The sequence below is a fragment of the Octopus sinensis genome, unplaced genomic scaffold (assembly GCF_006345805.1).
Source record: "Octopus sinensis unplaced genomic scaffold, ASM634580v1 Contig15942, whole genome shotgun sequence".
Classification (NCBI taxonomy): Eukaryota; Metazoa; Mollusca; class Cephalopoda; order Octopoda; family Octopodidae; genus Octopus; species Octopus sinensis.
The window spans coordinates 1-23,663 of record NW_021834014.1 but is presented as its reverse complement, the minus strand read 5'-3'; the positions used below and the strand labels follow the sequence as shown (position 1 = coordinate 23,663).

At 39.4% G+C, this 23,663-nt stretch overlaps 1 protein-coding gene across 1 annotated transcript in view; it reads left to right on the top strand.

Moving 5' to 3' along the window:
• The window catches only part of LOC115230619 (alpha-mannosidase 2x), a gene marked incomplete at its 5' end in the record, with an annotated part of 44,255 nt that extends 20,614 nt beyond the window's left edge, over nucleotides 1-23,641 (top strand). Inside the window, 5 exons of the mRNA XM_036499735.1 lie at nucleotides 4,509-4,711; nucleotides 9,478-9,660; nucleotides 22,810-22,924; nucleotides 23,398-23,516; nucleotides 23,573-23,641. Of these exons, the coding sequence (XP_036355628.1) occupies nucleotides 4,509-4,711; nucleotides 9,478-9,660; nucleotides 22,810-22,924; nucleotides 23,398-23,469 (573 nt within the window). The remainder of the gene's footprint in view (nucleotides 1-4,508; nucleotides 4,712-9,477; nucleotides 9,661-22,809; nucleotides 22,925-23,397; nucleotides 23,517-23,572) is intronic.
• Nucleotides 23,642-23,663: the final 22 nt, after the last annotated feature.

Sequence of the window (23,663 nt, the reverse complement as noted above, 5' to 3'; positions counted from 1 at the left end):
CAAAGACTCCAACTGAGTGCTTTACCACTAAGCTAAACTGCTTGTTGATTAATAAATGTAAACAAACTTTTTTTTCCTAGAAGTATTGAAATATTTGTTTACTTTTATACACATGGTTGTTCTATAAAGCTAAAGTATTTAGTGTCTAATTAATCAGATGAATTTGTCAGTGGGCAATTTAGCTTAATGATAAAGCACTCAGCTGGAGTCTTTGAGGGATAAGGGTTTGGGTCCCATGGGTGGTTGTTGACAAATTTTTCTACCTTGTAAGCTTAATTCACCCAGTATTTCTTCTGTTGTAATGGCAACTCTTGTGTTCAAAAAAATATCATCATCTTATTTGTATCATATAATACACATTTCAATGCTTCAAATAAAAAAACAAATATTTGTTTGTTTACATTTATACACACATGATTGATATATGTATATATATATATATATAAAAATAGATGAGTGTATTTTTACCTTGAAGAGAAGATTGCATTGTTTATACCGTTTATTCTTTTAAATAGTAACAGCGGAATTTTCGAAACGTGTCGAAAGTAAAAATATTTGATTTACACCTGCGTTAAACTCCATGTATTTATTCATATATATAGATCATCTTTTTTGGATTGTGACCATGCTGGGGCACTGCTTTGAATAATTTAGTCAAGAAAATCAACTCAGTACTTATTTTTTCTAAGTGTAGTACTCATTTTATCAGTCTCTTTTTTCCAAACTGTTAAGTTAAATAAACTAACAATGGTTGTCAAGTGATGATGAGGGACAAATGCAAACAGAAACACACATGCACACACACACACGCATGCACACACACACACACACACACACACACACACACACATGCACACACACACACGCATGCACACACACACACACATACATAAATGTAAATATATTTGTGTGTGTATCATCATCAACATCATATAACATTGGTTGGTCAGTTTGATAGGTGTTGATGAGCCAAAGGACTGTGCTATGTTCCGATGTCTGCTTTGTGGCATGGTTTCTGTGACTGGAAGCCTTTCCTTATGCATACTGGCTGCTTTTCACATGGACCCTGTTCAAGTGACGTCACTAAATAACTCTCAAGACAAGTCCTCTGAACTGAGGGTGGGTGGGTATAGTATTGAGGGAGGTGGATTTCTGTCCCGTAATAAGAAGTTAAGGTATGATAGAGAGAGAGAGAAATAAGTGTTTTGCTGTTAGTAAAGGAGAGAAGTTTGTGAAGAGGTGTCAAGGTGTATGTTTAAGTTACAGGAATGGGGAACAGGAAAGTGGTCCAGAGGATTAGACAGGGTGATTGGGTTTGCAAGAGCATGAATGGAGATGGGGACAGTGGAAAATGCAGTGAATGAGGAGCAGAGGTGTGGTCAGTGGTGGAGGGGAAAAAATGGAGGAAATAGGATTGGGATAAGTAGCAGCATAAATGGATGTGGAGTGTGGGTGGTAGGTGAGAGATGGTAGGTGCCAGAGACAAGGTGAGAGGTAGAAAGGGGTGGAAATAGTGGGAGATGAACATCAGTAGTGGGGGCTGCCATTGATGGAATGAGAGGGTGTGAAGGAGAAGACTGGAAGTGAAAGGGGCATTTAACAGAAAATATAATGGTAAGTAAGAGATGATATTGAGGATGCAAGAAACAGAGTAAATGGTGTTGGGGAGGGTGAGTGGGAGCACAAAATGGTGGAGGATGAAATATGTTCTGTTTTGCTCTAGTCAGAAGAGTGATGTTAGAGTGGGTATTTAGATGTGTTGTAGGGAAGAGACAGGTTTAGGACGGATTGGGTGCTGAGGCTATAGGCATAAGGGATTTGATTTTGGGCTTTCATTTATGCTGAGATGGAGAGGTCTTCTCGGGCACAGCAAATCACCAGTCATCTCAATCCTTTGTCATCTCCACTGTCAAACTCAACATCTGGAGAATAGTGTTCTCATGAATTTAACACGCAAGTGGCTGAGCACTCCACAGACACATGTACCCTTAACCCTTTCGTTACTATATTTCTGACCATAATACACCCCTTATGTGTTTCAATTAATTTCTAACGTAATCATAAATTTAGTCTGGTTTCATTAAACAACTATAACTTTTTTATTCATCAATATATTAATGTGATTTTTGGAAGATAATTTAATGAAATGTTCTCAACCAATTCTATACTATAATTTTTGTCACAAAGTGACTCTAATTGCAGGTAGATACAGGTAAATTCAACAAAATATAAAATTATTAAAATTTTGTTCAAACATCGCTATAGAAAATGGGTTATTAGCAAATATTCAATTGGGTATACAAAATTTTACGATAGAATTTGTTATTCTGGGTAACTTTCTGATACCCATAATAATATTTATGGCAAAATAGTCTTAATTTCATTTAAGGTTATGGGAAACCACTAACTATCGTTTTGTTTACATTTAGCGTAACAGTTCGTTTCCGCCGTAATGATTTCAAATAGGCTCATTCGAAAAAGTAAAAAGAAATAGTCTAAGGCTTTACTCTTCTGGGAAAGTCTGTGGCTTGGTCCAGTTTCTTCAGAAAAATCACCGAAAGAAACAGTTTTTAAATTTTCACTCCATTCAGGTGCCAATTCATTTTCTTTATCGCTGTCGGAACTCTCGGATTCACTGTTTTCACTTTCGGAAAATGAAACATCAGATTCATTATCAAATACCACATGCTTTTTTTTTCAGTCATAGAGTTAGATTTATGAAGGTCTTCAGTAGAAAATGCTTCGAATTCTGACTCGCTGCTTGATATAATGAAATTCGTATCCATTTTTTGTCAGAATTACAAATTTTGAAAACACAATAGGAACAAATTTTGGAAAAAAATCTCCCAAAATTCACGGAATTAAAATTACACTTCGATTTTTGTACAAAACTGTAGTTGAACTCTTTACGAAGTATAATACGTGTTTTCACGAATGTACTAAAGAGATTTGCTCTGATATTCTCATTTAAATATGAATAGGTAAATTCGGGTGGTTTTGGGCGGCTTGGTCACATTAACCAAAATTTTTTTCGGGCGGTTTGGTAACGAAAGGGTTAATGTAGTTCTCAAGGAGATTCAGTCTGACACAGAATGTGACAAGATCAGACATTTGGATTACAGATACAACTCATTTTTGCCAGCTGAGTGGACTGGAGCATCATGAAGTGAAGTGTCTTGCTCAAGGACATAACGTGCCGCAGGGAATTGAACTCACGATCTAATGATTGTGAACCAATTACTCCAACCACTAAGCCATGTGCCTTCACTACTGTATATATATATATATGTGTGACCTCGTGTGTACCGTTGGCGATTTTTTTCCCTCTGTCTTCCTTTCTCAGGATCTTTCCTTCTCCTATGTTTCCGACGAAGAGCTCCGCTCGAAACGTTAAACCCTCCTTCTTCCCTTCTTTCCTGAGCGTCCAATAATACTATATTTGTTCCACATCCTCGCGTTGTTGTGTTTTTTTGTGTTTTCTTGTTTGGATTAACTATATATATAAATATATATTTCTACAGTAAGACAACAGCAGAACAATAATAAAAAAGATAAAATACAATAAAAAGTAGTAGATTACAAGGAGGTTTAATTTTCTGTAATAGATTTCTGAATATAAAGGAAGGACTGAGCCAGGTCTGGAGTAATGGGAGCATGACAAAGAGATTCTAAACAATTAGCCGATTAATTGATTGATCAAGCAGTTAATTGATTAAGTAGTTGAATAAACAATTAAATTAACTAGTATTAATGGGTGTGTTTCTTATTAGAAATCCACCCCAAAAAAAAAGATACAGCATCTGTTTCAACACATGATTCCACATTTTAAGAATCTTGCAAGTCAAATACAAATATCGAGAGAGAGAGAGTGAGAGTGTGTGTGTGTGAGAGAGATCCAACAGTGAATGCCTTTAGATTGTAGTTCGACCACTTAGAAATAGCTGCAAATAATACCTTATTATCTCAAATAATACCTTACTATCTGAAGTCGGTAAAGAAAAACATGGTATACACAATATTGTGACTTTGAACTGTATGTATATATTGGATCAAGTCTGACTTAGAACTGAATATCTCTTTCTCACATACACACACAAGCACACACACTCTCTCCCTCTCTCTCTCTCATACACACACACTTCTGCCAAGCTCATGAGAAGCAGTAATTGGAGTAGATGGTGAATATGCTCCGGAATAATCAATTCAAGATGTTTTGGTTACATGTTGTTATTGTTTTTGTTGAATAAACTTTGTTGAAAAAAAGCTACAATAATTATGCACCCCCCCCCATATTACCTGCTGTTTTGTCTTCTAATTAGCTTCAAGAAAAACAGTTAAAATCTGGATCCTTCATCAAACCAATGAAACATAAATTTTTGTTTATGTTTATGTAATTGTATTTTTGTTTTTTAATATATTTATATTATTTGTCTAGATGAGTTTTTGTTTACTTTTAGTTTTGATTATTTATTTCTATATTTTTATGTTTGCTTTTTGTTTTATTCCAGATTAAGTTTGGAACTTTGTCTGACTATTTCAATGCAATCTACAAGAAGCATAAAATTGCACCTGGGGATCCTCCCCCAAACATACCTTCACTGTCAGGCGATTTCTTCACCTATGCTGATCGAGATGACCACTACTGGAGTGGCTACTATACCTCGCGCCCCTTCCAGAAGGTTCTTGACCGAGAGATGGAACACCAGCTGCGGTAAGCCGAATACTTGCCATCCAACTGGTTATAATTGGTTGTTGATGTTTAGTCCAAGGTCAAATGAATCAAGCAAACCTAGGACCAAAGGCATTAATGGCTATGACCATTTCATCCCTTAACCCTTTAGCATTCAGATTGCTCTGTCAAATGTAATGCTTATTTATTTACATTGAGTTGAATTAATCATGTAGCTTTGAGAGTTCAATGATGCAGTTATTCATTTTTAGAATGACATTGTAGGGTTGGTGTGAGAAGCCAAATCTGACCAATTAGAATGTAAAACAAATATTTGCACTGGATATGATTGGCTCAAATACTAAAGGGTTAACAAGATACAGAATTTATGTAATTTATTGTGTCCTTGCTTTTTTTAAGATTGTAAAATGTAAGTTGAGGGAGATTTAGCTTTAGCCCTTCAAAAGTCCATATACAGGATTCTCATTGACTCATCATCTGACCAGTTGTAACTAGCTGTTGGTGTTTAGCCACAGTTCAGTCTTTATTGAGCAGACCTTTGACCAAATGCACTCTATAAATGACTTTCTCATCATTTTGATATACCTTTTACTTTTTTAAGAAAGTTGTGTTTGCGTCAAAGGAGATTTGGCTGCTATTTCTATTAGTTCCAACTACCTTTTTTGGCAATTGTAGACATGCATAAGACAGTAGGTTTGATTTGAGGGAGCTTTGACTACCTTTTCTATCAAGTCATTTTATCTCCCTGGGTTGTTTAAATGTACATATATGTATACATAAGACAAAAGGGTGTGATTTGAGAGATTTTTGGCATACATTGTGTCAGTTTTAGCAACTGTTTAGTGATCTACTTCATACATGTATATGGACATTATTTCAACATTTCTTCCAACATACAATTGCACATCAAGGATCTTGCAAACAAATACAAAAATTGTGTGTGTGTGTGTGTGTGTAAATATATATGTGTGTATGTATGTATATATATGTATGTGTGTGTATGTGTATATATATATATATATATATAGAATATGGGGTTCACTTGTGATCTAAACAAATAAACAAATAGGTATGCTGAGTAAATGATGTAATAGATTATCAGGGTTCCAAGCACGTAACCATTTTACATTGTTGATTTAGCAGATATATATTTGTGAAAGAGACAACGAATGCTGAGGCACAACAAGCATCTCAAGTCATATACATTATTTTATATTATTCTGAAATTAGTTGAGGTGTTACAGCTGTTTCTGGATATCCCAAGTGGTAGGCAAGTGATGCTGAATGTGGGGTACTCTGTCATCAGAGACAAGTAGAGAACATAGGAAAGATCTAGACACGGAAATATTCAGATAAAATCTAGACATGGAAAATTTGCAGATAATAAGCAATGAAATAGAAATAGAGAGTAAGGAAATAAAGATCTTTCATATGTTCTTTACTTGTCTCTGATGATGGAATGCCCCATATTCAGGCATACTCACCTATCATTTGGGACATCTCAGAAACATCTGTAAGACCTCAACTAATTCAAGAATAATATAAAATAATGTATATGACTTGAGATGCTTGATATGCCTCTGCATTTGTTGTCTTCTGATCGATACCTTTGGCAATGTGCTCTGCTTAAGAGGATTCATCAAGCCAAGTGCACCTGTACTGGTGGCACATAAAAAATTCAACCTTTGAACATTGGGCTTCACAGAGGCAAAGTGGCTGAGTTCCTTTTGAGTATTGGGCTTCTTGGAGGCAAAGTGGCTGAGTTCCTTTTGAGTATTGGGCTTCTTGGAGGCAAAGTGGCTGAGTTCCTTTCAAGCTTTGGGCCACATGCAGGCAAAGTGGCTGAGTTCCTTTCAAGCTTTGGGCCACATGCAGGCAAAGTGGCTGAGTTCCTTTCAAGCTTTGGGCCACATGCAGGCAAAGTGGCTGAGTTCCTTTTGAGTGTTGGGCCTCATGGAGGCACTGACCAAAACCTTTGGCATTATGTTGTGCTTGAAAAGAAGATCCATCAAACTGAGCAAAATCGCAGTTGTGGCAGATACCGGTGTCATGCAAATGGTACCTATGCCAGTGGTGAAAGCACCCATTATGCTCTCAGAGTGGTTGATGTTAGGAAAGGCATCCAGCCATAGAAAACCATACCAAATCAGACTGGAGCCTGGCACAGTCTTCCAGTATGCCAGCCCAGTCAAACCATCCAACCATGCCAGCATGGACAACAGACGTTAAATGATGATGATGATGTATATACAGGGTGTTTGGGCTAATTTGGCAGTTTGCATATAAGGAAAAGAAAACAATATCCCCATCCAAAGATAAAGATATTCTAAAGAAAATCAAAGTACATTATGGCTAGGAAGTAACATTTTACCCAAATTAGCTACCTGCAGCTTCTGTCACAGCCTCTAGATAACTCTGGAACCTCGCACATGCATTCCTTATTGTGTCCTTGAAAGATCTTTGAAAACCTCTTTGATCTTGGCCCAAGCTCGGGCCAGGTGTTGCAGACAGAGTGGTAGATGCCTTTCTCAATGACACCTCATACATAATAATCCTTAGGATTACAACTGGAGAAATTCAGAGGCCAAAAAGTGGGGCCGGTGAAGCCATACAAATTCTCCAACAGCCACTTCTGACTTTTTCCAGAGTCAAGGCAAGGAGCTGAATCCTACTGCCACACACATGCCTTTCAGCAGCAGTCCCCTACAGCCAGAGTTTGACTACAGTCTCAGCAGCTTCACATAGCTGTCTAAATTAATCCTAATCCCCTGTTCCCCAGTTGCTGGATGAAATTCAACATGCGGACATGTCACAATGCCTACTGTGTCCTTCCTGCTCACTTTGTAGCTTTTGCTGCAGCTGTCCATGCCATATCTCATAGCCTATGAAGTGTTCACAGAGCATTGGACAGAGTCAGGATGTTGGCATTTTGACACCCAGCATCAATCATCATCAGTCCTCCATCTCAACTAACTTTTCTCACCTCTTTAATCTTTATGCTCACCAACACTGTCCACCAACACATCAAGCTAACAAAAAAAGAACCACTTTTCACACACTTTACCTCAGCAAACCAAACCACATCTCTTCACTTCCTCCCATTTCCTATGTTATGCTTATCTCTCACTCCCCAATCCTGTCATCTCCCACTCCCTCTATATACCCAGTTTTCAACAGTCACTGCATTCCCCACCCCACACTCCTTACATTCCTACTCATGCACCTTTGGCAATACCTTACCATTTATATTCTGAACCCCATACCTTGACGGTATGCCATAGCACTTCACCACCATCTATCTCTCTCTTGCTCTGTTTCTACCATCCCATCTATATTCTGATTCCACTTCCTTCTCAGTATGCCCTGGCACTTCTCCACCATCTCTCCTCTGCTCTCTCTCTCTTTCTCTCTCCCTCTCACTGGTTAACCATGTATCTCCTCTACAGCCACACACCTGTTTCTGTCCTCATTCTTGATCACTTCCCACCTCTGGCCAAGTAACCATGTATCTCTTTAGCAAGTCACCTCTTTCTATCTCTCTTTCACACTCTAACCTTTCATAATCTGGCACAAGATCACCCCCCTCCAATGCTCTCTCCCCTCTCAAAAGATCTTTGTCTTGCAAGTTACTTGATGCCCATACCAATGCTGATACCATGTAAAAAGCATCCAGTATATATTGTAAAGTGGTTGGCATTTGGAAGGGCATCCAGCTGTAAAAATCATGCCAGAACTGACCTCGCCTATGCTGGTGCCATGTAGAAAGCTCTCAGTCCACTCTCTGGGATGATTGGTGTTAGGAAGGGCATCTAGTCATATAAACCATGCAAAAACAGAGACTGAAGCTTGGTGCAGTCTTCCGTCCAGCCAGTTTCTCTCAAACCATCCAACACATGCCAGCATGGAAAGGATGATGATGATGATAATATTCCTTTAAAAAATGAGACATAAAAATAAGGAAAGTTAGCCCAAACCCTCTGTATATATATCTTTACCTCTAACGATATATTGAAAAATAATTTGTAGATGATGTTGAAACTATTAGCAACTTCAACATTTTCATGAGCTAGAATTACCCTGGAAATGGCTTTTTTTGTCTGTATGAAAACACTAAGAACATTCTCTCTTACTCTCTATTCCTAAATTACCAACATTCTAAAAAGTAAAAATAAAAAAAACACTCCATGAATTTCATTCAGGCTGTAGGTTGTAATTTCAGGGAGATTGGCTGCTATTTCTAGCATATTTAGCTACCATTTAGAGGTTTCCCCTGTTAGCTCGTACATACATACTTAAGATCAAAGGGTGTGATTTGAGGAAGATTTGACTGCTATTTCTAGCAGTTCAAGTGACTGTAGAGTAAGAGTTCTCAACCATTTTTTACCTGTGGACACATTTGATTACTATTTTATTCTGGTGGACCCCCATAGCCATTCAAAGTTTTGTTTTTCACACATTGACTTGTGTCGGTTGAACTACGTAAAATGTTAGAGAAAGAAACCTAACTGTTTCTGCAATACTTACCAATACATATATCTAAAGCAAAATTCTTTCAGGGGCCTTCAAAATACTGTTGTAGATCCCTAATTTACTATTTTGCTGCATGGCCTCTGGTTTTATATGGACCCTGGTTGAGAACCACTGTCTTTATAGCATTTGTAGGTGGTGTGTGCTGTGACATTGCTTTTTTAGTTGCCTTGATTTAGCTTACATTCATGGGATGCATTTTTATGAAATGTCAGGTGTCAGGCATGTGCTTTATATCTTGTATTGTGTCTGTTATACAGGAGCGCTGAGATCCTTTTCTTTCTGGTCAGTCGGTATCTTAAGATACATGATGGCATCAAATTCCCTCTCATAGAGTTCATGCAGAGTCTGGTTAATGCTCGACGGAACATTGCACTGTTTCAGCACCATGATGGTATTACGGGGACTTCCAAGGACGTCGTAGTTGACGACTATATTGACAGGTTTGTATCATTGTCTGCTTGTTTATTCTGTGCATATATGTATGTGTCTGTATATGTAATATATACTAGGTATATTTAGCCACAGGAGAAGTAGAAAGAAAGAAGTCTGCTGGTGTTCTGCAGCATGAGGACCAGGGACTTGAGGTGTTTGGGATTGCAAGACAGTGTATCAGAGAGAATTGCGATGCTGTAGGAGAGAAGAGTGCATTTGCAGTTAGTTATTCTGCAAAGAAAGAGACTTGGAGATTCCACTATGTGAGGCTGTTAAATGTTGAGAACACATGTGAGAAGAGGAGTCTGTCCAATGTGGATCCAACAGAGGAACCAGCTATCCAAATAGACAGTAGCTTGACTGATAAAGCAATTGAAGATATGAAAGCAAAGAAAGCCCCTAGCCCTTCAGAAATCACTGCTGATATGGCCTAGTTATCTGTAGAGTTAATCAGGTTATCAACAATGGAGTCATACCCAATGGCTGGTGTAGCAGTAACTGCTACAATGGTAAAGGTGACACCTTAGATAGAAACAATTACAGAGGTATCAAATTGGTGGACCAGATGATGAAAGTTACAGGGATGGTCATAGTTCAACTAATTAGGTTCAACTAATAAGAGAGTTAGCTTCGATGAGATGCAGTTTGGTTTTGTACCTGGTAGAAGCACTACTCATGCTATCTTCCTGGTAGGAGAAACATGTAGCCAAGAATAAACCTGTATTTGACTTTTGTTGACATATAGAAAACCTTTGTCAGGGTCCCCTGCTCCCTTATCTACTGGTCAATGCAAAAGCTAGGGATAGATGAGTGTACAATACATGTACAGAATGATGTCAGTAAGGTGAAGGTTGATAATGAGTATAGCAATGAATTTAGTAGGAGTTCACCAAGGATCAGTTCTCATCCCCCTTTTGTTTATCATAATCCACCAAGCAATAACAGAGGGATTTAAGATCCCTTGGGAGCTCCTCTATGCTGATGATCTTGTTTTTATAACTGAATTACTACCCAAACTAGAGAGGAAATTTCAGGTATGGAAGCAAAGTCTGGAATCTAAAGGCCTTAGACAAATCACAAGTCTCTTCAGAGAAATGGCTTTGCTTGGATATGTAAGAAGGGTGTTGGTAAAAACTCCATATGTTGTACTCAGTGCAAGCTTTGGACACATAAGAGCTGTATTGGTGTCACAGGAAGGCTAACAATGAAAGTAGTCTTTGTGTGTGGCAAATGTGCAGGTACAATAAATACTAAGAATGTAAAAGCAGATTGTATTATGCCTGTGTACATACAGCTATGTTACCTGGCAGTGAAACATGGGCTGTGACTGCAGAGGACATGAGAAGGGTTGAAAGGATTGAAGCCAGCATGCTCTGCTGGATGGATAATGTCAGTAAAGGATTTAAGAGAAAAACTAGGTTTCAGGGGCATCAGTTGTAGTGTGAAAGAGGGAAGACTGCACTGATATGATCATGTTATGCATATGGAGGTGGATAGCTGCATAAAGAAGTGATGATTTCTAATCGTGGAAGGAACATATGGAAGGGGCAGACTCAGGAAGATGTGGGGTGAAGTGGTGACGGATCTTCAGATGGCAAGAGACTGAGACCAATATTCTGCAAGAACTTGTTTATCATGTTCTTGCAGAATATTGGAAATGAATGACACTGCTTCTGTGATAGTGACAATCATTTACAGTTATCACACAACACAAAACAAAAGACCCACGCACGTGTGCACACACACATACACACATATATGTACACATACGATGGGCTACTTTCAGCTTCTGTGCATCAAATCTCCTCACAAGATTTTGATCAATCTAAGGCTGTCACATAGCAGGACTGAACCTGCAACCAGTGGTCAGAAAGTAAGCCTCTTTTACGCAACCATGCCTGTGCATCCATATATATATATATATATATATATATATATATATATATATATATATATACACATTACACACACACACACACAGTGCAGATGGTATTTGAGGACAGATTTATGCTTTTTAAAAAACACTTATATAATAACAGAAAGAAACTGTATTTTTAGAAAAATAACATAAACATAAATCTAAATTATTATTTTAATAATTTCATTCAATAAAACCACCATAAGCATCAATAACTGCCTCTACATGGGGTCGAAATCATTTACAATCTCAGATTAAATTGTCCTTGTTCATATTGAACGACTCGAACTATGGTGGCTTTCAAAGAATCTTTAGTGCTATGGGGGTGTTCATTGACATTTTTCTCGACAATGCTCCATACAAAGTAATCCAGTGGATTGAGATCTTTAGAGATATAAGGCCTTCCATTGTAAACACTGTTGATCCAAAGCTTAACAACTTTATCCAGAACCTCAATATATACAGCAGTATTCATCCTAAGGCCTTGTAGAAAAAAGTGAGGAGGCATCACATGTCCTTCATTGTTAACAGCATCCAAAAACATGACACTTGCAGGAAGTTTTGTATGCATTACTCTTGGAACCTCAGAAGTGTCTGTACATAGCCACCTGTTATCTGTTAGTTTTCTGGTCCTGGTCAAAGTTTTCTCATCTGAGAAAAACCAAATCATACCATCTTCTGATGGATATTTAAGCTTGTTCAAAAATCTTTTGATTCTGATTAAGCAGTTTTCTTTTGATTTTTCTGACATTAATTGACCTCTCCTCATCATGTAAGATTTGTATCAGATACCTTCACGCACAACATTTCTGATTATTTTTCTGACACAGAAAATTTTTTTTGCAATTGACCTCATTGATTTTCCTGGATTGTTTTCAATGTTTTGCTTAACTTCTTGAATAAATTCAGGTGTCCTGATAGAATCAGAATGTGTGGAATGTTTTTTTATGTTTTGATACAGGTAATACGCTTCCTCTAACTCCTACCAAATCTTGTAGACAAAAGATCTTGCAACTTTCAGAAAACAAGAAATTTCTAAATCACCATGTTTAGCCTCCAAAGCCACCATCACAGCTTGCCATGATTGTTTTCGATTGATCTTATTGTAGACAATCCATTTTTCATCACCTGTGATGATTTGTTTCAAAAACAGGTCGATTTCATTGTGTTTTAAATACATATCGCAAATGTTGATTCATTGTGTTGAGTGAATCTCATTCAATTTCTGTGGAACCCAAATGTCAAGCTTCTTAACAAGTCCGAGACATTTTAAATGATTTTCAATTGTTATGTATGATACATTTAACCTCTCTGCAATCTCTCACACAGTTATATGGCAATTAAATTAAATTATAGCTTTGATACGGTCATCATCAACTTCTGTAGGTTGACCAAAACATTGGTTACCTTTGAGTGAAAAATCTCCAGAATGGAATTTTTAAAACCATTTCTGACATCTGCATTCTGTTAAGCAATCAACACCATAAACTTCACATATCTCTTTGTGAACCTCAGCAACTTTCTTGCCTTTACCAAAATAATAAGAAAGCAAAATATGTCAAAAATGTTCATTATCATCATCATTCAACATCCACTCTCCATGCTGGCATCGTTTAGACCGTTTGACTGGAACTGATGAGCTGGAGAGCTGCACCAAGTTCCAGTCTGATTTGGCTTGGTTTCTACTGTTGGATGCCCTTCCCAACATGAGCCACTCCAGGAGTGTAATGGATACTTTTACGTGCAACCATGACTACAATTCATGGGTGCCGTTTGCATGGCACCAGTAACGAAAACTCACAGGTGCCATTTACATGGCACTGCCAATGAGAACGATTCCTGGATACCAATTTTCAGGACTTAATCAATGACCATGACTATGATACACAGATGCCATGAATGACCATGACCTCAATGCATTGGGTGTTATTTACATGGCACTAGCATAGCCACAACTATGATTTTACTTGACCTGACGAGTCCTCTTACACACAGCATATTGCCAGAGCTCTCAGTCACTTGTCATCATCTCCATGAAGCCCAACATTTGAAGACCATGCTTCACCACCTCATTCCATGTCTTCCTGGTCTACCTCTTCCACAGGTTCCCTTCACAGTTAGAGATTGGCACTTCTTTACACAGTTGTCCTCATCCAGATGCATCATATGACTATATAAATGCAGTTGTCTCCCTTGCACATCACATCTGATGCCTCTTATGCCCAGCTTTTCTCTCAAGATGCTTACACTCTGTCATACATGCACACTGACTTTGCACATCCAGCAAAGCATACCCTGCTTCATTTCTTTCAAGATTACACATGTCCTTGGTAGTCATAGCCTGTGTTTTACTGCCATGTAGCACAACTGTTCAAACACAGGCATCATACAGTCTGCCTTTCACTCTGAGGGCGAGGCCCTTTGGTACCAACAGAGATAGGAACACTCCGAACTTTGCCCATCCTATTGTTATTCTTATAGCTATTCTCTTGGAGCATCCACCTCCACTTACCTGCCTGGCATTTGATGGCATCTATTTTCTGTGCATTTGTGGTGTTTATTGTACCCGTACACCTTACACACACAAAAACTATTTTCCAAGTTAACTTCCTCTGATATTGCTGCACCTCTTATGTATCTATAGCTCACACTGGGTACATCTTATTGAGTTTCTACCTATGCCTTTTCTACAGATTGAGCAGGGCTATCTACCTTAGGGGATTTGTGATTTGTCTGCTTTCTGGTGAGAATGTAGTCAATCTGGCTTTATAGGTTATCAAGTGACTTGCTGGCTTTCTGATGTTGCAGATCATTAGGTCATTTGTGTGACAGAATTTCAGCAGCTTTATATACTTCTCATTTTGGGAACCAATTCCATGTCCCTCATGCACCCCATGGAGGATATCTGGGTGCCGCTTATGTGTGTGTATATATATATATATATTGGTAAAAACGGTAAGATAACAAAAGAAAGAAAGAGACCTCAATATTATGTAAATAGAGGAAATTTATCTGTAAAATAATATGTGACAATTATTCAATAGCCAAGATAAAACTCTGAGTTTCGGATGCAGAGGTGGAAATCCACACCACCATCTCTTCGGTTATCTGGAGATGGCCAGATAACCGAAGAGATGGTGGTGTGGATTTCCACCTCGGCATCCGAAACTCAGAGTTTTATCTTGGCTACCGAATAATTGTCACATATTATTTTACAGATATATATATATACACACACACACACACACGCGTGTGCGCAAACATGGCTACATGGTTAAGAATCTTGCTTCCTAAACATGTGGTCTTATCTAGGGTTCAGTCCCACTGTGCAGCACCTTGAGCAAGTATCTCTTATTATAGCTAAACCCTTGTGAATGGATTTGATATATGGAAACTGAAAGTAGCCTGCTGTATATATGTATGTATTTGTGTATGTGACATCATGTGATGGTTGTGAACCAACGTCTATAAAACATATGCCTGGCCATGGGTAAACATCATGCTAGAAAACAAGTGAGTGTTGATAACAGGAAAGGTATCGAGCCATAGAAAATCTGCCCCAACAAATTCTGTCTAACCAATGCAAGCATGGAAAAGTGGACATTAAATGACAATGAAGATGCTAATGATGGGATAAATATATATATATATATATATATTATCATCATATCATTGTCATTTAATGTCCACTTTCCATGCTGGCATGGGTTGGATGGTTTGACTGGAACTGGTAAGCTGGAGAGCTGTACCAGGCTCCAGTTTGGTTTTGACTTGGCTTCTATGCCCTTCCTAACATCCAACCACTCCAAGCAGGATAATGTTTACTCATGGCCAGGCATGAAAAATATCACACATATATACAGCAGGCTTCTATCAGTTTCCATACAGCAAATCCACTCACAAGGGTTTGGCTATAGCAGGGGACACTTGCTCAAGGTGCTACTCAGTGAGACTGAACACTAGACAAGACCACATGTTTGGAAGCAAGCCTCTTAAACATATAGCCATGTTTGTTTGTGTGTGTGTGTGTATATATATATATATATATATATAATAATAATATTAGGGAATATATCCAAATTTACAGGGAAAAAAAATCAGATTTAGGATTAAATCCAATTTTATAGTAAAATATTATAAAATATTATTTGAGACAAAACCACTATTTTGCAAAACAAACAAGGAAAGACTTAATCAATACATAAAATTAATAAATAGTCAAAAAAACCGCCACTACAATCGTTCTTGTCTTGATCGACAATCTTCAGGTGGACTTCCAATAATTCAGTTGTAACTGAATTATTGGAAGTCCACCTGAAGATTGTCGATCAAGACAAGAAACGATTGTAGTGGCGGTTTTTTTGACTATTTATTAAATTTTATGTATTGATTAAGTCTTTCCTTGTTTGTTTTGCAAAATAGTGGTTTTGTCTCAAATAATATTTTATATATATATATATATATATATATTTGGTAGATAAAGCAATTAAGAGTATGAAGACAGCGAAAGCCCCAGGCCCATCAGGAACCACTGCAGAGATGCTCAAAATATCTGGTCATGTCGGCTATAGCCTGGTCACCCTATTGTTAACCAGGTGATACACGAAGGCGTCAGACCCAATGACTGGTGTAGCAGCATAATAGTCAACTGCTACAAAGGAAAAGGTGACGCTTTAGATACAAATAATTACAGAGGTATCAAGTTGTTAGATCAGGTAATGAAAGTTACGGAGAGGGTCATAGCCCAACTAATTAGGAAGAGAGTCAGTATAGATGAGATGCAGTTTGGTTTCGTGCCAGGGAAAAGTACCACTGATGCTATATTCCTGGTAAGACAGCTGCTGGAGAAATACCTAACCAAAGATAAGCTCCTGTACCTGGCTTTCGTTGACATGGAGAAAACCTTTGATAGGGTCTCCCGATCCCTTAGCTGGTGGTCAATGAGGAAACTAGGGATAAGATGAATCGTTAGTGAGAGCTATGCGAGCCATGTATAGGGATGCTGTCAGTAAGGTGAGGATTGGCATTGAATACAGTGAAGAATTCCAGGTAGAGGTAGGGGTCCACCAAGGTTCAGTACTCAGCCCCCTCCTATTTATCATAGACCTCCAGGCAATAACAGAGGAATTCAAGACAGGCTGCCCATGGGAGCTACTCTATGCTGACGACCTTGCTCTAATTGCTGTGTCATTATCAGAACTAGAGAAGTTTCAGGTGTGGAAGCAAGGATTAGCGATCGAAGGGCCTTAGAGTCAACCTAGCTAAAACAAAAGTCCTAATAAGTAGGAAGGCAGACAAACCACAAATCCCTTCAGGTAGATAGCCCTGCTCGATCTGTAGGAAATGTGTAGGTAGAAATTCTATAAGATGTACCCAGTGTAAGCTATGGATACATAAGAGGTGCAGCAATATCAAAGGAAGGCTAGCTAGGAAGATAATTTTGTATATGGCAGATGCTCAGGAGCAATAAACACTGAAAATGTGCAGGGAACATCTGCCAGATTCCAGAGAGAAAAACTAGAAGTAGTTGATAGCTTCCGTTACCTAGGTGACCAAGTCAGTAACTGGAGTAGCTGTTAGAATAAGAATAACCTGGGCTAAGTTCAGAGAGCTCCTACCTCTGCTGGTGACAAAAGGCCTCTTGCTCAGAGTAAAAGATAGACTGTATGACGCATGTGTACAAACAGCCATGATACATGGCAGTGAAACATGGCTGTGACTGCTGAGGATATGCGTAAGCTCGCAAGGAATGAAGCCAGTATGCTCTGATGGATGTGTAACGTCAGTGTTCATACTCGACAGAGTGTAAGTACCTTGAGAGAAAAGTTGAACCTAAGAAGCATTAGATGTAGTGTGCAAGAGAGACGACTATGTTGGTATGGTCATGTGGTGTGAAAGGATGAGGACAGCTGTGTGAAAAAGTGTCACGAGGGAACCTGTGGAAGAGGTAGACCCAGGAAAACCTGGGATGAGGTATTGAAGCACGACCTTCGAACATTAGGCCTCAGTGAGGCAATGACTAGTGACCGAGGCCTTTGGAAATATGCTGTGCTTGAGAACACCCGGCAGGACAAGTGAGTCCATAACCCGTAGCCTATGCCAGTAGTGTAACCAGCCCACTTAGGCGTACCTTTCTTTCATTGGACACTAAACTCTGCTTGCGAAGACCTGTTGAGACAAGTGAAATCAAAATCAAATTCAATGACAGCATCATCCAAGTGTGATCATTACCAGCGTTGCCTTACTGGCATTTGTGCTGGTGGTACGTGAAAACAACATTTGAGCGAGGACGTTGCCTGTGCCTTTCGACTGGCTCCTGCGCAGGTGACACGTAAAAAACATGATTTGAACATGGCCATTGCCAGTACCGCCTGACTGGCCCTTGTGCCGGTGGCATGTAAAAGCATCCACTACACTCACGGAGTGGTTGGCCTTAGGAAGGGCATCCAGCTGTAGAAACTCTGCCAGATCAGATTGGAGCCTGGAGCAGCCATCTGGCTCACCAGTTCCCAGTCAAACTGTCCAACCCATGACAGCATGGAAAGCAGACATTAAACGATGATGATGATGATGATATATATAAAGTGGGAAATTCATGGCAGAGTATTAGTACAGAAGCGAAAAATTATGTGACATGGAATTCAACTCTAAGCGTCCTACACTCTGCATTGGGAGGTTAAAGGCAGGAAAAATATACATATATTGATAACTGAATGTTTATAATTGATGGTGCTATGGACACTGGACTTGTGACTGCTGAAGAAGTGCAGTGATTGTTGTATTGTTGACACAGAAACTTCATGTTCTGTATGTGAGTGTCCATAACTCTATTATTCTCTCTCTCTCTCTATATATATATATATATATCATCATCGTCATCGTTTAATGTCCGTTCTCCATGCTAGCATGGGTTGGACGGTTTGAACGGGATCTGGGAAGCCCGAAGGCTGCACCAGGTTCCAGTCTGATCTGGCAGTGTTTCTGCAGCTGGATGTCCTTCCTAACACCAACCATTCCGTGAGTGTAGTGGGTGCTTTTTACGTGCTACCGGCACAGCTGCCAGGCGAGGCTGGCAATGGCCACAATCGGATTGGTGCTTTTTATGTGCCACCGGCACAAAAGCCAGTCAAGGCGGCACTGGCATCGGCCACGTTTGAATGGTGCTTTTTACGTGCCACCGGCACAGGGATCACAACTACAATTTCCATTGATTTTTGATGCTGGTGTACTTGACTCAATAGGTCTCTTCAAGCACAGGGTCAAAACGGTGTTTCTTTACTTGCCACCTGCACAGGAGTCAGTCCAGCGGTACTGGCAAGTGCTGGGTACCAATCATAGGATTGGTTCAATTTCGATTTCGATTTCGATTCCGATTTCACTTGCCCCAACAGATCTTCACAAGCAGAGTTTAGTGTCCAATGAAGGGAGGTTGGCATGGGTGCCAGTCGTCGGATGAGGTTCGATTTCGAATTCAATTTCGACTTCACTTGCCTCAACAGGTCTTCGCATGTCCAAGGAAGGAAAGGCATGCACAAATGAGCTGGCAAGGGACACAGGATGGACTCACTTGTCCTGCTGGATCTTCTCACGCACAGCATATTTCCAAATGTCTTGGTCACTAGTCATTGCCTCACTGAGGCCTAATGTTTGAAGGTCGTGCTTCACCACCTCGTCCCAGGTTTTCCTGGGTCTACCTCTTCCACAAGTTCCCTCAACTACTAGGGATTGGCACTTTCTCACACACCTATCTTCATCCATTCTCGCCACATGACCATACCAGCGCAAACGTCTCTCTTGCACACCACAACTGATGCTTCTTAGGTCCAACTTTTCTCTCAAGGTACTTACACTCTGTCGAGTATGAACACTGATATTACACCTCCATCGGAGCATACTTGCTTCATTCCTCATGAGCTTACGCATATCCTCAGCAGTCACGGCCCATGTTTCACTGCCATGTAGCATGGCTGTTCATACACATGCGTCATACAGTCTATCTTTTACTCTGAGCGAGAGGCCTTTTGTCACCAGCAGAGGTAAGAGCTCTCTGAACTTTGCCCGGGCTATTCTTACTCTAGCAGTTACACTTTTAACACACCCGCCCCCGCTACTGACTTGGTCACCTAGGTAACGGAAGCTATCAACAATTTATAGTTTTTCTCCCTGGAATGTGGCGGAAGTTGGTCTCTGTGCATTTTCAGTGTTTATTGTTCCTGAGCATCTGCCACATACAAAAACTATCTTCCTAGTTAGCCTTCCTTTGACATTGCTGCACCTCTTATGTGTCCATAGCTTACACTTGGTGCATCTTATAGAGTTTCTACTTATGCCTTTTCTACAGATCGAGCAGGGCCATCTACCTGAAGGCGTTTGTGGTTTGTCTACCTTCCTACTTATTAGGACTTTTGTTTTAGCTAGGTTGACTCTAAGGCCCTTCGATTCTAATCCTTGCTTCCACACCTGAAACTTCTCTTCCAGTGCTGATAGCGACTCAGCAATTAGAGCAAGGTCGTCAGCATAGAGGAGCTCCCAGGGGCATCCTGTCTTGCATTCCTCTGTTATTGCCTGGAGGACTATGATAAATAGGAGGGGGCTGAGGATTGAACCTTGGTGGACTCTTACCTCTACCCGGAATTCTTTAGTATACTCGTTGCCAATCCTCACCTTACTAACCACATCCCTGTACATGGCTTTCACAGCTCTCACTAATCATTCATCTATCCCTAGTTTCCTCATTGACCACCAGATAAGGGATTGGGGGACTCTGTCAAAGGCTTTCTCCATGTCAACGAAAGCCAGGTACAGGAGCTTATCTTTGGTTAGGTATTTCTCCTGCAGCTGTCTTACCAGGAATATAGCATCAGTGGTACTTTTCCCTGGCACGAAACCAAACTGCATCTCATCTAAACTGACTCTCTCTCTAATCAGTTGGGCTATGACCCTCTCCGTAACCTTCATTACCTGATCCAACAGCTTGATACCTCTGTAATTATTTGTATCTAAAGTGTCACCTTTACCTTTGTAGCAGTTGACTATTATGCTGCTACACCAGTCATTGGGTCTGACTCCTTCGTGTATCACCTGGTTAACTATACTGGTGACTAGGCTATAGCCGACACTACTAGATATTTTAAGCATCTCTGCAGTAATTCCTGGTGGGCCTGGGGCTTTCCTTGTCTACATGCTTCTAATTGCCTTAACTACTATGGAACTGTCAACTTGGATAGCTGGTCCCTCTCTTTATCCCATTCATTTTCTTTATTCAGCAACCTTTCATTGTGGTGTCTCCAAACCTCTCTCTTTGCATCCTCATTTAGCGCAAGTGAACCATCATCCATGCGAACACATTTCTCTCCTACCACATCACGATTCTCTCTCACACACTGTCTTGCAACACGAAATACCTCAAGTCTTTCATCCTCACGGTGCAGGACATTGGCAAATTTTTCCTTATCTGGCTAAATAAACCTGTCTCCTAGCTTCCCTTTTGGCTGTCTGATACAATTCCCTGCTACCTCCGTTCTTCCAGTCCTTCCAAGCCTGTTTCTATTGTCTAATAGCCCTGTCAACCACATTGTTCCACCACCACGTTACCTTGGGTCGAGAGGGGACTTTGCACCAGCCACAGATCTGGTCAGTGGCTCTCAGCAGGTTGTCCCGTAGAAACCTCCAATTGTCTTCCACATTATGTGATGCTATATCCCCTTCTATTTCATCGAGGGCTTCGAGTAATACGTTTCTAAATCTCTGCTCATTTGCAGGATCTTTAAGTCTCCAGACCCTTCTCCTCCAGGCTGGTCTTCTTCTGGGCATCCATTCAGCCCCGTTCCTGAAGTCACTAACTACTAATCTATGTTGAGTGGTACATTCTTCGCCTGGGAAGGTTTTGGCATTTATAAGCAGCCCTCTTTCCCTTTTTCTGGCAAGGATATAGTCAATTTGGCTGGTGTGTCTGCTAGAACGATAGGTGACTAGGTGACAGGCAGGTTCCTGAAGTTGGTATTGCAAACCATAAGGTCATTTGCATCGCAGAACTCCAGCAGTCCGGTTCCCTCCTCATTGCGGAAGCCCCCTGCACGTTGTCCAACATGTCCATTGAAATCACCAGCCACAAAGAGAAGGTCTCTGTCGTTCATCAACGACATATATATATATATATATCGATATATATATATATATTATATATATATATATATACTTTATTTTAAGCAGCAAAAAATTCAACAAAATCTGTTACTCTGAGTTTCTCGTTGCCGTTCATCAGACAGTTTTTGCTAGAATATATATATATATATAGATATATATATATATATCGTCAACAATATATATATATATATATATGATGATGATATATATATATATATATTTATATAAATATATAACTAGCAGTATCGCCTGGCGTTGCTCGGGTTTGTAAGGGGAATAACTATATGAGCATATTTAGAGTATAAATGTAAAGTATAATAGCCATCACAATATGGCTAACCACAAAGGGGGGGGGGGTGTTACTGTAGCTTTTTACATTCTGAGATTTAATAATACATTTTTAGAGAGTTACTTCCCTTATATAAACTGAGCGAAAATGCATTAAAAATACGGAAAAATTATGGTAAATTTTTTTTTAAATCGTAGACTCATCGTAGACGCGTACTAATACCCAGAAGGGCTCGATATGAATCACGACTATAAGATACCCGCTTTTGGTTAAACTGCACCGCAAAATGTGGGAGTAGTTAGGAAACTAAATCGTAGGAGACAGACACACAACTTGACTTTTATATATAAAGATATCTAGTCTAGTTGTCATTGTTATTGTTTCACATATCTTTTTCCATGCTGTCATGGGTTTGACTGGAACTGATGATCCAAAAGGCTGCACTGAAGTCTAATGTTTGTTTTGGCAAGGTTTCTACAGTTGCATGTTACACTTCACATAGTATACTGGCTGCTTTTTCTGTGTCACCTGCACTAGTTAGGCTAGAAAGTATTTGCAAGACAAGGCCTCTCAACTCTGTGGGTTATATTACTATGAAAGTATGAGAGACAGGACAGGTGTCTTGCTGAAGAGGTGACTACATAGTCTCCCCTACTGGGAAGATTTTGTGTGTATATGTGTGTACACATATACATAGGTGCACACACACTACCTGAAGGAAGTGCTCCATCATAACTGTAATTCAAAGCCTGGATCCATTACAAGGATAAAGGAATAAGAGAATCTGTCTTTTTAATTTTTCAGGTTGCTGACTGCTATGATGGAGATGAAGAGACTGACAACAGAATCCATCACATTTTTAATGATGAAAGAGAAAAGCAAATACAGCTACTCCAAAGAAAAACCTATGTTTAATGTTGTGAGTTGAATGACTGCTTTTGATTTTCTTTCCTTCCTAAGCACTTCCATGACTGAAAAGAAATCTGGCATGAAAGTAATTACAAAAGATTGTTGATTCAGGATACTGAATGGGAAATAGAGAGTCTGATGCAGTAAATAATAATTGAGGCTACTCCTTTATAAGTATTCATTGGGGGATATTCTTCAATAAATGTTTGGTCAGATCACTTTAAAACAGGAAGTTTGTATCTCAGGAGAAGTGGGAGCTGTGTCAAATTGGTTGATATCAAAAAGAGACTTTGCTTGAAATTTGTTTTTGTCCCTTGCGACACAGTAAAATTTTCGATGCATCATTTTAGGAAAATTGTTGTTTTAAATACTTCTGTGTCATGCATTTTAAAGTGTGATTTGAGGAAGATTTGGTTGCTATTCTCACAAATGTAAATGCTGAGAGTAAATTACAATCTATTTCTTTTTTTTTTTTTAATACAGGATGAAAAAAGGGAGAAGCATTTTTCTATACCAGAACGTTCTGTTTTGAAAATAAGTGATACTCCTCAGTAAGTAACAATTGGTAATACACCTCTATAAATTATAATTGCAGGTACTCTGTAAGGACTGTGTACACTTTGGACAAGTGTCTCCTATTATAGTTTCTGGTTGTCTGAAATGCTTTTGTGAGTAGAATTTGTGTGTCTCTGTGGAAACCTGTATTGTTATAGGTATGTGTATCCACACACACACACTACATACATACA